At 42.8% G+C, this 15,531-nt stretch overlaps 1 protein-coding gene across 3 annotated transcripts in view; it reads left to right on the forward strand.

Annotated features, from left to right (window-relative positions):
• The window catches only part of NSD3 (nuclear receptor binding SET domain protein 3), an 86,691-nt gene that overhangs the window by 41,273 nt on the left and 29,887 nt on the right, over positions 1–15,531 (forward strand). For 2 of the 3 annotated variants that reach the window (XM_027769151.1, XM_027769150.1), the window contains 6 exons: positions 2,868–2,968; positions 5,075–5,120; positions 7,985–8,115; positions 8,941–9,069; positions 10,438–10,564; positions 13,571–13,768. In XM_027769151.1, the coding sequence (XP_027624952.1) occupies positions 2,868–2,968; positions 5,075–5,120; positions 7,985–8,115; positions 8,941–9,069; positions 10,438–10,564; positions 13,571–13,768 (732 nt within the window). Of the gene's footprint in view, positions 1–2,867; positions 2,969–5,074; positions 5,121–6,024; positions 7,585–7,984; positions 8,116–8,940; positions 9,070–10,437; positions 10,565–13,570; positions 13,769–15,531 lie in introns of those variants that run through there. The other variant, XM_027769152.1, reaches the window with a different exon arrangement.

A 15,531-nucleotide genomic window follows, 5' to 3' on the forward strand; every position in this document is an offset into this window, starting at 1 on the left:
GATCCAAAAAGGTGGGAGAAATGGAAGAGAAGGGATTGGGGCTTGACCATATCCTATGGGGAGGTGCTTTATCATTTTCCCCCTTTCTCTCTCCTGGCCAGCATTTGTGCCTCTGGCAAATTAAAAAAAGAAAAGAAAAAAGAAATATAGAAATCAGTTGCATCATCATTTCAGTTAAAGAGAATTTTTAAGCCTTTTCTTAGTGAATTGAGAAGGTACATGGAATGTGTCTCTGTCACACTCGGTGGTTTAAAGAATTGCCTTTGTATTTACTAGATTTCTGAACAATTTTCCAAATCCAGACACGCTCCCCTCCCCTCCCTTAGAACGCAAACACAACGCTTGGTAGTGGTTTTACATGCATGTGTTTTGGCTAGCTTTCGGAGTAATTCCAAGTCATGTTGCCTTATCTGCTGATACAGTGGGTCACAGCTCATCTACCCTTCAGTGCCTTTATTGTCATCTTCAGAACAAGTAAAGATTTTTGTTTGTTTTAAACCAAATTTATCTTCATTTTTGTCTTCCCTAGTAGTACTTGAATATTGATAGTTATACTGAAGATCGGATCTCTGAGATCCTCAAGTTGTCCTATTAGAATAGTCTCTGTTGTCTTCTTTTCCTCAGTGTATCACTTTTATCCATGTAAGAAGAGTGAAAGGAAAGTAAGTGGGGGCCAGCAGGCAGCATCGTGACTAAGATGTTGGACTCCCACATGGCTGACTACAGTTCAAGTTACAGACCTGGTGGCTTGCTTTCTCACTTTCCCTGTCTCTCATGAACGCACATGGCCTATAGCAAATTGAAAAATAATGATAATAAATAAATAATTCTTAGGAAAAAAAAAAAAAAAGAAAGTAAAGTAAGGAGCCAACATCTTCATTTGTGACTTCTCTGCTAAAAATGGACTAACCACAGCTTCAGAACAGTATGTTATGAGACTACCCACTCCTTCCTCAAAACAAAGCAGTGGGATCCTTCTTTGTTTAGGCTTGAAAAAGGTGAAGGAAGTCAGTTATACATGGGCAAGAGCAGCGAAACAAAAAAAAAAAAATAAAAGAATTACACGGAAGGCTTCATTCGTATATGTATGTGTGGTGTGCGTATGTGTGCATGTCTGTCTGGAAACCTAGTTAACTGGGAGACTGAGGCAGGATTGTGACATAGAGAGACCCTGTGTGTGTGTGTGTGTTTAGACAGAGTGATCCTCTTCTCAGCCTCCCGAGAAGCTGGGGCTGTGGAGGTATAGCACTACGCCTGGCTTTTGGAGGGGGCAGGAATCAAGCTGGCCTCCCACGTGGCCTCAGCCTGCCCAGAAGCAGAGTCAGCCAGGACACACTAGCACAGCTGGGCCGGAAGACCTTATTGAGGTGGTTTCTGTCTGATTTATAAGAGGGCCGGCATCGTAGTTTCTTTCCACTGCAAGTCCAACATCAGTATTATTTAGGGAGAGCCCTTCCAGTGGTCTGAGTGCTGAAAATGCAGAGAACAGCTGCCTGCGATATCATTCTTCCTCAGGGTCACAAGATGAGCTCATTCCTGGCTTAGTGTCCTTTCCAGTTGTAGTTTGTCCACTTAAGAGTTATCCTTTCTAAAAATGGGGTCTATGTGAGTTTTTTTCCCATTTACTTTTTAAAAACTATGTTTAAAAACCTTGGACCTGGCCACGGTGCCTTGTACCACTGCTCAGATGGAGGTCCAAGTTCAGTTCTTGGCCCAGCCTAGGTCAGGCCTGGCATGGTCACATGAGCCTGTAATCCCAGGTAATCGGTAGCCTGGAGCAGGAGGATTGTGACATAAGACCTTGTCAAAATACCTGCCTCTCTCCTTCCCTCTCTCTCCCCACCCTGTCTCCCTCAGGAAGGAAAGAGAAAATCTTGTTTTACCATTTAACATGAAAAAGCTTGATAGTTTATTTCCACTAGTCTTCCATAACTTGGAGTTTTAAAGTATAACAAGTCCTTGATGGTTGAATTCATGATTAGGCTTTGGTCACACTTTCATTGTGCCTTTCCCATTTTTTATGCTTTGGCTGTTAATAACAACAGCAAAACTTACAAGTGCACGAAACACTGTTAACCATTTTACATAAAGAATGAACTCAATTGTGAAAGTGCTAAATGTGTAATACTGATTGAATTCTGAACCAGTATTTCCTAATTCAACTGGATAATACAGTCATTTTACCCATTCCTTCAGTCTTTTTATCCTCTCAATTATCTGTCCCTAAATATGCTTACCTGCTTTGAAGACTGAACTGTGCCTCCGGGTGTAACTTCCCAATGTTTTAAAAGCCAACCCCGCCTTTACCCGTCAATCTGGGACCCTTTGTGAGTCCAGTCTTGGCTCCTCAGTCTTTACAGGTGTAAACTAGTGGGTAATTTCCATGGTTCCTAGTATTTAACATCTTTAATAATTTATCATTAAAATTCCGTAAGTAATGGGTAAGAAAAACAAGGAATTCGGTCAACTCTTAGTTACATAAATGTCAGGGCATCCTGGGCTGGCTTAGTGGCCTGGTGCAGCCACATTCTAGGTGGGAAACCATGTGCTTCAAGTCCTGGACCTGGCGGCCAGTGGCCTGGTGCAGCCACATCCTAGGTGGTCAACCATGTGCTTCAAGTCCTGGACCTGGCGGCTTGAAAAAGGTGCCAGGCATGTATGCATGTCCCAAATTCCAAAGGATGGGTGACATGGAGAAGGGATCGATGTGTGGCCATCCCCATAGGGAGGAGCCTGCCTCCTCCTCCTCCTCCTCTTCCTCCTCTCTCTCTGTCTCTGTCAAGCTCACCTGCCCTCTAACCAAAAAGGAAAACAAAAAGTCAAGACATCCTGAAATGAGTTTTGTGTCTGTTTACATCATCTCTTAGGCTCGGTAGAAAAGAAACAACAGAGAAGATCAATTAGAACTCGTTCTGAATCAGAGAAGTCCACGGAGGTTGTGCCAAAGAAGAAGATCAAAAAGGAGCAGGTTGGCTTCCCACACGTAGAGAGTTAAAGCATTGTATTGCGATGTCGAGGCTCATACTGGGGTCTTGAAAGACAGCACACTGCCCCACACTGGGTGTCCTCTCTGGACTTTCTTGTGCTTCTGTCCTGGTGGGTTCTAGTGCCCGGTCCTAACACAGCCGTCCCTGTGATTCTGCTTCAGGCGTTTTCACAGAGCACAGCCAGGCTTCAGGAGGTGGGGAGCCAGAGTGCAAGACTCTTTAAAGATCCCTCACACTTATTTTGAAATTTCTGTTGTGAGCAACGTAATTTCATGTTTTCATGATTTTTATTTGGAACCATCAATGAGTTCCCTTTTTTAAAAAAATTTTGATTTTTGGTTTAAGCTGCTGGTATGTATTGATTTTATTTTTTAAACAAATCAAATTAATTTAACTTATATCTTATATTTAAGATGCAGATAATCATAGATGATCTGGTTTTTCTGTTGCTATCACAGATTTTTTGGAATGTGGAATGGCACTCACCTGATAGCCGTTTGTCAGATAAACAATATTTAAGTAAAGTGGAGGGGGGAACAGTACATTTTGACTGAAGTGTATTAAAGCAGTGTGATCAATGTAGTAATATGTTAAATTACCTTTTCAAAAAACTTTTTAGAAGCTGTTCTCCTTTAAATTAAACTCAGAATTTTTTTCTTAATTTTTTTTAAGAGAAAGAATATTCATTTTTACAGCCCAGGCACCTGCTATTATTAAGCGAAATGAATTCTGAGTAGGATTCATTCCAGTTAAGTTTTATATTTTTAAAGCCACTTAATAGGGAAGTGTGTGGGTTTTTCTATTTAAATTATTTCCTTCATAATTGTAAACTTCCAAATTTAAAAGTTAACTTTGTGGGTGCTTAATGGTTCACCAAGCATGTAAAGTAATTTTTCTGGACTATTTAACTACAGTTTAGATAACATACTAATTTATCATTTGTCATTCATTTATCATCTTAACTTTCATACTTAGGAAATTATATTCCAAAAAATAAATCTTTCTAAGCTCTTGCAAATCTATAGTACTTGTTACCAAAGTGAAGTCGTGACTTTGTCGGCCGGTCCCCAGATTCAGCCTGTGACCAGGTAGTTTAAAATTAATACCCAGAATGAGTACAGAAGGGCAGATTGTTAATGCCACTGTGTTACAGTTAGTAGAGCAATACCAGTGATTGTTTAGAAGGTTTTATATTTGTATTACTAATTGTATCTTATAAAAGCGTTTCTGTTGTATGTTTTTTTACTTGTTGTAAAAAATAAAAGATTTTTTTAAAAAGCTTAGAACAAATCCTTAAATATTTACAAAACGTGTTTCAACATGCATATTTCAACACATCCTAAAGAAACATGAAGTTGAATTCCTAGCGTAAACAGGAACTCCTCCAAGCAGCATCATTTCTCTAATTGTAACGGTTCGATCCTCAGCTCACCACGTGTTTTACATATACATTGGCAGAATAACTTCTGGTCTCGCTCTCCTAATGTAGGATCAAGACACTGTTCATAAGACACTCAAGAAAGTGCTTTTGCCATATCACAAACGTATTTTCCTAAGTCTGCACTAGCAGCCAAAGTACTGAGCTTGCAGCTGTATGGAGCCCTGTAGCGCTCTCTACAGAGAGGGTCCTGATTCCCAGCAACTTAGCTGTGAGTGCAGGCGCGGAAGGGTCTAAAAGTGGCGTGAGTTACATTAACCTGAGTATCATAGTAAGTAAAAATTTATGCTAACATCTTTGGGGTGGGAGGGGTTAATCGCAGCACTGGGGCTGGTTGCAGAAACAGCCCCTCTCTTGCCTTCCGGACACTGAAGACAGTTTCTTGTTCTCTTCATATGCCAAGGGAGTAGTGGTGGGAAGAACCTCTGTGGAGCATGTGGCTGTGCGTGGTCACTTGGTCTTCGGCACAGGCAGCTAGGATTTAAACCTCCCTGACCTGGAGACAGCTTTACACAGAAGATGGAACCGAGTTCAGCTTTGAGATACATTAATCATTCATCATTAGATCAATGAAGAATTATTTTTTCCCTCTGTTATTTAAAAATAAAAAACATTTCTTATTAATGCTGCATTTTTTCTGTTTAAACAGGTTGAAACAGTTCCTCAGGCTACAGTGAAGACTGGATTACAGAAAGGTGAGTTAATAATGTTGCTTTGCATTTTCTCGATTAAAACCAGTTCTTAAGAATTACTTATTTGTACCTCATATATTTTTGTCTGTCTCTGTAAATCATTGTTGTTGCTCTTCAGTGTGAAATTGCCGTAATTCTTGGTGTGTGTGTGTGTGTGTGTGTGTGTGCATGTGTGTGTGCGTGTGTGTGTGTGTGTGGCTTTCAGAGTTGATCTTATTCTGTAACTCCACGTGAACAATCTTATTTGTTTTGGTAATTTGGAGAACACCACGTAGACTCGATACTGTTTCCACCTTTCTCCATAAGATTCTGGGGTTTCACTGGCTTATAAACTAGGGATGTGACGAATCCGCTTTTTTGGGTATTCGACTGAATACCGAATAGTAGCTATTAATATTTGTCAAACATGGGCTATGACAAATCAGACAAGACAACCTGATTGAAAAAAATCTTGCCACATTTATTTCTACAGTGCTGTAAAATCTTTTTGTAAATTAAAAGGATTCATAGCATATTTATGGCCACTATTAGATGACCTTATGTGAATCTATTTGAGATATGCACAAAGTTTAAGAAACCTCCTTAAGCTTATATCTATATTTTCTGTGTGCAATTTGACTACAGTACAAACTCCATAGCATGATTTGTGCATTTTTGGTGAGATCAAACTGTATTTAATACCTGTAGTTTACTCTGGGCAAATTGCATTATTTAAAAAAAAAAAAAAAAAACACCAGCCTCTCTGCATTCTCGGGGAGAAGTCTGCAGCGATGGTCTCCGTGGAGATCCTCAGCAGAACTGAACAGCCTCTCGGAGGGAACACTGCTTGGCGGAGCTCCAAGAAAAGACATCGCGATCGCTGCGAGATTAGGAGGCCTGATTGCGTTGTGTTTCCACCATTCCACAGGGTCGGCGGACCGGGGAGTGCAGGGCTCTGTCAGATTCAGTGACAGCTCCGTCTCCGCAGCGAATGAGGAAACTGTGGACTGAGATTCCTGTACAATTTCATCCCAGAAACTCCAGACTTGTAGTCTCCATGCAAGATTTCTTTGTCGGCGGCTCGATAAACAGTTTCTTTGTTTTGGATTTTAATTTTGCCAATCATCATTGGCATTTTCCTGCCTGGTTTCTTCTTCAAGACTCTGAACCATTGCTTTAACATTCAGATGATTTTTTTTTTTTTTTTTTGGTCTGAGCTGGATGGGTACAGCTTAAATCATGGGTCCAGCCTAAAAACCACCGTTTAACTTACACTGATCAATTTCAACATGGACTGTTTTTGTTTTCAAATAAAGCATCATTAATGCACATCTGCAGGGTTTTGCCAAACAGCCCAAACTGTATACATTACAATCATTAAAAGCTCTTATTTTTTTTAATATTAGTGCCGTTATCATGGAGAACAGCACGACAGCTGTCTTTGGCAGTCTGTCCTTTTTCTAGCATTTTCAGAAACTCATCGGAAATGGCGGTACCTGTGTTTCCCTTCGAAAGCCTCTCAGTACAGCACTCCTGTTCCTCTGTTAAAGCTCCTTGTTAATCCAGTGATCTTTTAGGCCAAGGAAATACTTTGTGGTGGTGTTCTGGGGCCATACGCCAGCAATGAAGGAGATAGATTTGTGTACTTGTGTTTTACTCAGCGTTCACGCGGGCAGGCACCCTCATGTAGAGCTGTCAGGAAACATGCAGTGGAAACTTGTGGAAGGGGATGTGATCGCGAGGTTCCAGTAATCTGAGCAGTCGTAACGAGCCACATCCTCCACCACAGAACATGGCCACGCACCAAGCCACTCTCACCCAGCCTGTTGCGGATCTCCGTGGTCTCCTCCGGACTGCACACTCCCACCATAGCTTGCTGGGCTGGTCTAGCTGTCTGGTTGTTGTATGGAAAGTTTGGGGGAAAAAATCCAGAACACAAACCGTGGGTTGAAATGTTGACCGTCTCCTTGGTTCCTTGGTACTCACCGTGCCCGACCTGCACCTTTCATCATGGCAGTTTCTGTATAGCCTGTACTGCATTAGCCCGAGAGATTGTTGCTTTGTAACTTTTTGCACTATTGTTTTGGCTGGATTTGTATTACACACAGTTTTAAAAAAAAATTCCACACTACTCTCTGCCTTTTTTTTTTTCCATATTCCTTCCCGCACAACGTCCACACAGAGGCTTCTCTTCCAGCTCTCCGTGGTTTGGCTGTTCTTGAACACTGGTTGTCAGCTCAGCCCTGAGCCGCGTGCCTCCCGAAGGGCACGGTGCGCGTAGACGTGCTGCAGCACTCGGTGGCGGTCCCCGTAAATGCCACTCCGCCAAGGAAGTCTCAGATGAACAATCATGAGCATCCACAATTTATTTGGGGGGGCGATAATCAACTGAATTGCAAAATTTGGGGGAAAATGGCACTATCCGTGTACGAATCGAATACAAATCAAAGATTTGTCACATCCCTAATAAAAACAAGATGGAGATGTCTCTGCGACCATATTTGTAAGCTACACAGTGTGTTGGGTTTTATGTCTTCCCCCTCCAAATCGAATGGTTCTTTGAATTGCTCCAGATCAATCTGCTATCCTGCAATTTTGACAGAATTGATTTTTAGGTTGGAGCTTGGGCTTTGTTGACTGAAAATAGTTTTAGAGCAGGAGAATGGAATTCAATGTTTTAACAGAGCAGTTGTAAATTAAATTCACTCACTACCAGGAAGGTTCAGAAGCTTATGAAGTGTCAGTTCGTGACTTCAGTGTTTCAAAGACAGTTGTGCTTTTTCCACATTAAAGATGAGTTTGGGGAAGGAAAATACTCTCCCACAGAAAAGTGAAAACAGCCGACTTTAAGCACTATTTTAGGATTAATTTCAGTGTGTTGTGTTAAGGTGCCAGCGAGATTTCAGATTCCTGTAAACCTCTAAAGAAAAGGAGTCGCGCCTCGACCGACGTGGAAATGCCAAGCTCAGCTTACAGAGACACGTCCGACTCCGATTCGCGAGGACTGAGTGATATGCAGGTAAATATGCCCGTGGCACAGTGCTCCTCTCCCACTGCATAAAACCAAAGTTGCGGGGCCGGCAGGTGGTGTGGTTATAAAGGTGCTGGACTCCCACATGGCCAACCATGGTTCAAGTCCTGGTCCTGGTGTCTTGCTTTCTCACTTTCCCTCTTTCTTTGTCTCTCCCTGGTCAAATTAAAGAATAACAATAATAAAGTTAAATAAAATAATTTTTTTTTTTTTAAGCAAAAAACCAAAGTCATGATGCTTTTGCCTGACTTAGTTTGGAGAAATCAGGGCATGTTTTAAATACTCATAGGAAAAAAAAATCACTTTGATTTATTGTGACTTAATGAGTGTCTTGTTTGTGCCACTCTTAGGTAACAGAAGTATAGTTTTGTTTTGCTTATTTTTCCATTTTAATTGCAGTTTCTCCCAAAACAGCAGAAATGCAGTATCTATGGGTTTTAGAGAGAAAGAAAATTAAAAGTGTCAGGATCTATTTGAGGGACCATCAGTTGGCATAATGGCTATGTCGCTGGACTCCCATGTAGTCAGCCATGGTTCAAATCCTGGACCTGGTGGCTTAAACTCATGCCTGCCACGTGTGTGTGCGTGCCCAAGATCCCAAGAGGAGAATGGAGGAGAAGGGATTGCGGCATGGCCGGATGATTTCTCGCTTTCTGTCTCTCTGTCTTTCTGGCGAGCGCACGTGCCTTATAGCAGAATCAAAAAAAAAAAAAAAAAAAAAGATCTATTTGAGCAAGTCTCACAAAGGGCTTTTATATCATCTTTAAAGTAATTTTTGTTGTTTTTCTTAAAATGTGCTGTGTTTTTATGTAGGTAGGCTTTGGAAAGCAAGCAGATAGCCCCTCGGCCACTGCAGACGCCGATGTCTCTGACGTGCAGTCTGTGGATTCGAGTTTGTCGAGAAGAGGTGTCGGACTGAGCAGGAAGGACACACTGTGCCAGGTAGGCGAGTGACCGGCTGCCCGGCTCTGCCAGTGAGGGCATGCCTCTGTTGAAGAGGGAGTGCTGTCTTGAGATCTGAATCCTTCTCTGGGTCCATCTTCCCTTTCTGAGTTGGGACACCTTCAGGTGGGAGCGCTCCCTTCACTGTGGCCTGCTGTTATTCAATGAAGTGAAAGGCGCCTGATTCCAGGAAGTGTTTCTTACATTTTAGTTCACATTCACTTTTCAAATGTATTTCCACTCTGAAAAATAACTTTGGGGGCCAGCAGGTGGCGTGTTGGTTGGGGCACTGGACGCCCACATGGCCAACCATAGTTCGAGTCCTGGACCTGGTGGCTTGCTTTCTTGCCCCCACCTCCAGTCAAACTAGAAAATAATAATAATAACAGTTAAATAAAATAATTCTTTGTTAAAAAAGAAAAGAAAAATGCAGCTTTGCTTCATGAAGAAAAGTCAAAGTCTGCAGACCCTGAAGTGGTCTAAAGATCAAGTGTGAAAGATCAAGTGGGGCTTCACACTTCACACTCTACCCAGGGTAGCTGTCTCGGTCAGTGGTCCACACAGCCAAGGCCCAGGACAGGCAGCACCCGCCGACTGAGCAGGAAGGACACACTGTGCCAGGTAGGCGAGTGACCGGCTGCCCGGCTCTGCCAGTGAGGGCATGCCTCTGTTGAAGAGGGAGTGCTGTCTTGAGATCTGAATCCTTCTCTGGGTCCATCTTCCCTTTCTGAGTTGGGACACCTTCAGGTGGGAGCGCTCCCTTCACTGTGGCCTGCTGTTATTCAATGAAGTGAAAGGCGCCTGATTCCAGGAAGTGTTTCTTACATTTTAGTTCACATTCACTTTTCAAATGTATTTCCACTCTGAAAAATAACTTTGGGGGCCAGCAGGTGGCGTGTTGGTTGGGGCACTGGACGCCCACATGGCCAACCATAGTTCGAGTCCTGGACCTGGTGGCTTGCTTTCTTGCCCCCACCTCCAGTCAAACTAGAAAATAATAATAATAACAGTTAAATAAAATAATTCTTTGTTAAAAAAGAAAAGAAAAATGCAGCTTTGCTTCATGAAGAAAAGTCAAAGTCTGCAGACCCTGAAGTGGTCTAAAGATCAAGTGTGAAAGATCAAGTGGGGCTTCACACTTCACACTCTACCCAGGGTAGCTGTCTCGGTCAGTGGTCCACACAGCCAAGGCCCAGGACAGGCAGCACTAGCCTCTTCAGGCCTTATTAGAAGTGCAAGCCCGTGCCCCGCACCCCCTCCCCGCTGAACCAGAATGTGCAGGTGAAGTACCAGAAACCTGTCCTAACGAGCCCTCCAGGTGGATGCCATGTCTGGGTAGGTCTGAGAGCTGCTACTGCCGTCTTACAGGTCTGTGAGAGTGCGGGCGACTCTCTGCTTCCTTGTGAGGGAGACTGCTGCAGACACTTTCACCTGGAGTGCCTGGGACTAACCTCGCTTCCTGATGGCAAGTTCACCTGCGTCGAGTGCCAAACCGGTAAGCCCACGCACTTTGGAAGCGAGCGGCAGGCGGCTGGCAGTTTCTCCCGTGACGTCTTACTTTCTGACAGTTACCGGGCTCTCCTCTGCTCCCATAGGTATTTCAATAAATCGAGGTACAGTCTATAATTAGGCTTTCTTAGATCAAGAGTTACATTGTACAAACAATGTGAATTAAGTTGTTTTTAACATTTTTAACTTTATTTTATGTTGACACTATTATAGATAGTAGATAGAATGACCACAGCTGTATTAACAAACCAAAATCTGTGCACAGAAACGAGCTGAAGAAAATATAGGAAGCTCTTATTAAGGTTTCTTTACGTGGGTTTGCAATGTGTGTGTGTGTGTGTGTGCGTGCGTGTGTGTTCAGTGAGATGCTGAAAAGGCCTTTGATTTGATTTTTTTTTTTTTTTGAGAGGTTTTTGCTATAGGGCGTGTGCGCTCACCAGACAGACAGAGAGAGACAGAGATAGAAAGCGAGAAATCACCTCTTGTGGGGGATGGTCATGCCACAATCCCTCTCCTTCATTCTCCTCTCAGGATCTTTGGCATTCACGCACAAGCGCCCGGCGTGAGTTTTAAGTCACCGGGTCCGGGACGCGAACCACGGTCGACTATGTGGGAGTCCAGCAACATAGCCATTACGCTAACTGCTGGTTCCCACAACCCATTTTCTTAAAAGAACTATTTTATTTATTATTGGTTTTTTGGTTTTTTAAAATTTGCTACAGGGCATGTGCACACACCAGAGAGAGACGAGAGCAGGAGGAAGTGAGAAAGCAAGTCACCATGTCCAGGATTTGAACTGTGGTCAGCTATGGGGGACTCCAACGCTGTAACCAATATTGAGTCCACCTGCTGCCCCACTTTGACATTAGGGTTTTTTTGTTTGTTTTTTTTTTTTTCTGTAAGGATTCATAGTTCTTTTAAAGTTTTACTTGGTTATATTTGTTATGTTTATTTTTTCCATATGTGAACATTGGATACAACAAAGTATAATCCTGTGTCATTTTTGTTGCATATTTTTCCACATTTGTCGTTTGCTTGTGACTTCTTTTTCTCTATTTTATTAGGTTGTCTGGAAAGTCATGATGCATGTTTATAAAAATATGTCATGGCTTTCCTGAAAATCTAATTTATGATCTATCATAGTTTGTATTAATTTTTTAAGTGATTGACAGATTTGCCAGTGGAACCATCTGGCGCTAAGATTTTCTTTTGGAGGAATTTTAATTATAGTTTTCATTTCTTTTTATAGTTTATAAAACAATTTATATTTCTATTTATTTTTTTGTGTCAGTGTTGGTATTTTTTTTAGGAATCTGTCCATTCATCTAAATTGTCAAATTTATTAGCAAAAATGTAGTAATGCCCTTGTCTACTTTTGTAGGATATGTAGTGATGCCCCATTTTTCATCTCTGATACCAATATTGGCGCATTCTCTCCTTTTTTAATTGAGATACTCTTTTAGGCAGATCAGCTTTATTAATATTTTCTTAAGAACCAGGATTTGCTAATGCTTTCTACCAAATGTCGATTTCACTTTTTTTTAAAGAATTATTTGTTTAATTTTTATTTTTGTGATTATGTCTTAGTTTTCTACAGGGCATGTACACTCACCAGAGAAAGAGAGAAGGGGAGAAAAAGAGCCGCCAAGTCCAGGACTCGAACTGCGGTGAGACACATGGGAGTCCTGTGCCTTAACCATACCTGCTGCTGGCCTAATTTCACATTCTTGATGAGTATTTTCACTGAGTATAGAATACTGACTTGAGGGGCCGGCAGGCGGTGTGGTGGTTGGGGCACCGGACTCCCACATGGTTGACAGAGGTGTGAGTCCTGGACCTGGCAGCTTGAAGCTCCCACAAGGTAAGTGCACACGCCCAGATCTCGAGAGGAAAGTGGAGGAGAAGGGACTGCGGCATGGCCCTCATCCCAGTGGGCGATTTCACACTCTCTCTCTCTGTGTCTCTGTCTCTCCAGAGAGTGCACGTCCTGTAGCAAATTTTAAAGAAAGAATTCTGACTTGATAATTATTTTCTTTCATCCTTTGAAGATAGCATTCCATTATTTTGGGAGCTTCTATTTTTCTATTTTCGTTTACTGTCTTTGAAAATAATAGTCTCTGCTGTGATAATTCTAATATTTTTATCTGTCCTTGATCTTCTAGCATTTGGATATGTCTTGCTGCAGTTTTAATTAGGATTGCGAGTCTTCATTTTGTGTCTGTTCTACATACAGAAATGACCAGTGTTTCTCTAATGGAATCTGTCATTTTTATTTACCGTATGTGGGAAAGACTACCGCTCTGTTCCTAAGTACTGTTAAAAATTCTGTTCTGGTTTTCTGTGGAATTTATTACTGGGTTGTCAGAAAAGTCATGACACATTTTTACATAGAGAAATGTAGAAAAAAACTTAGTGACTTTCCTGACAATCAAATGTTGTTATTTTTTAAAACGAGAGAGGGAAGGAGAGAAATAAAAAGGTATGTTAGACAGGTCTCTGCCTATTAGGCCCCTCCTGCCCTGGCCTCCCAGCTCAGATAACAGGCCCGCGCCACTGTCCTGGGGTGTTCAGATTGGTCTGGGAACTGTACCGAGGCCTCCCAAGTGTTCCCAGCTTCGGGCAGTGGCACCCTGCGCCCCCATACCATGTTTGGGCCTCTAGTGGAATTACTTTTGAAGACCTAAATTGTTCTGAAAGTTGTGTCTCTAAGTTTATAATCATAGTTTATCGAAATGAATTAACTAGTCCCTTAATTTAGCCTTTTATTTTAAATGCCTTTTATATGTTAATTTTTTATATGTTAATTTTTTTAATTTACAAAACTTTCCATTTATTATTTCATTGTCGAATAGCAGTTGTGCATATTTGTGGGTGTGATAACTTCTTCCGTGTGCTCGGGCCTCAGAAGCATCTCCTTGGTATCTGTAGCTGCTTCTATTTAAGCTGCGCTCTGACAAGATTACCTGGCACTGTCTTCCTTCCCGACCTCCAGGGCTGCACCCATGTTTCTCGTGTAAGACGCCTGGTAAAGATGTGAAGCGCTGTTCTGTCAGTGCGTGCGGGAAGTTTTACCATGAGGCTTGTGTGCGCAAATTCCCCACCGCTGTCTTTGAGTCAAAAGGGTTCCGCTGTCCCCAGCACTGCTGCTCTGCCTGCTCGATGGAGAAAGACATCCACAAAGCAAGTAAAGGTAACCGCGCAGGAAGGGGCAGCATTTGCTGACAGAGCATGGCAGAGCGGGCACGTGAGGTGCCCTGCCAGGCTGAGTGCGAGGCCTCACTGGGCACTCGTGTGCCCACGGTCCAGGGCTAGCAGAGCTGAGGGTGGATCACAGCGTCAAGAACGCATTGGGTGTGCTGTTTCTCTGTGTGTGTCTCTCTTTGTGGAAAGGAATAAACCTAAAAATATAAAATAACTTTTTAAAAAATTATTTATTTACCTTTATTTATTCATTCATTAATTCTTAATTTGACTTGAGAGACACAGAGAGAGAGAGAGAGAAGGTGAGAAAACAAGCCACCAGGTCCAGGATTTGAACCGTGGTTAGGCATGTGAAAGCATCCAGTGCTTTAACCACCACGCCACCCGCTGGTCCCAAAAATAAAATAACTTTCATAAAGTACACTGGCAAGTAATACATTAAGCACATTATTATAAACAAAATCAGGCATTCACCTTTCATTTAACAGTTTTGATGCGATAGCTTTTTTTTTTCTTTTTTTTCTTTTTTTTTGGAGAGGTTTTTACTATAGGGTACGTACGCTCGCCAGACAGACAGAGAGAGACATAGAAACAGAAAGCGAGAAATCACCCCCCAGGGGGGATGGTCACGCCGCAATCCCTTCTCCTCCATTCTCCTCTCAGGATCTTGGGCACGCATGCACACGCGCCCGGCGGATGCTATAGCATTTTTTTTTTTAAGAATTATTCAATTTTTTTTTTTTTGGAGAGATTTTTGCTATAGGGCGCGTGCACTCGCCAGACAGACAGAGAGAGACATAGAGACAGAAAGCGAGAAATCACCCCCCAGGGGGGATGGTCACGCCGCAATCCCTTCTCCTCCATTCTCCTCTCGGGATCTTGGGCACGCACGCACACGCGCCCGGCGTGAGTTTTAAGCCACTGGGTCCAGGACGCGAACCGCGGTCGGCTACGTGGGAGTCCAGCGACATAGCCATTACACTAACTGCTGGTTCCCAAGAATTATTCAATTTATTTTTATCATTATTACTTAATTTCACCAGAGAGAGAAAGAGAAAGTGAGAAAGCAAGCCACCAGGCCCAGGATTCAAACCATGGTCCAGCGCCCCAACCAGCCCCAGATAGCATATTAAGTAGGGATTATGTTCCAAATCAACCATGAAAAGAAAATTTCCCGTTTTTTTTTTTTTTTTTTTTTTTTCTTCTCTTGGAGAGGTTTTTGCTATAGAGTGCGTGTGCTCCCCAGAAAGATAGACAGAGAGATAGAAAGAGATAAATCACCCCCTCAGGGGGAATGGCCACACCACAATCCCTTCTCCTCCATTCCCCACTAAGGCATACATGCACACGTACGTGGTATGAGTTTAAACCACTGGGTCTGGGACTTGAACCACAGTCGACTACATGGGAGTCCAGTGACATAGCCATTATGCCAACTGCTGGTCCCAAAAGTTAAAATAATTCTTAAAAAAAGGAAAAAAGAAGCCGCCGTCTCACTGAGAGTGGAGTAACTTTTCTCTTTGGACAACTTCTGGGTACTAGGCTTGCATTGGAGAGCCACCCTCCACAGAAAGGGCAGAGCCAGGCTGGGGACGAGAAGGTCTCTTTACCTTCCTGAAGCTGGGACCGTCCACCCCGAAGTCTCATGTACACCCAGCTGGTGCCCTCTTGTAACTCTCCCTCCCGCCTCGCCCGCAGGCCGCATGATGAGGTGTCTGCGCTGTCCAGTGGCCTATCACTCCGGGGACGCCC

The sequence above is a fragment of the Tupaia chinensis genome, unplaced genomic scaffold (genome assembly GCF_000334495.1).
Source record: "Tupaia chinensis unplaced genomic scaffold, TupChi_1.0 Scaffold148801_1, whole genome shotgun sequence".
NCBI classification, from domain to species: domain Eukaryota; kingdom Metazoa; phylum Chordata; class Mammalia; order Scandentia; family Tupaiidae; genus Tupaia; species Tupaia belangeri.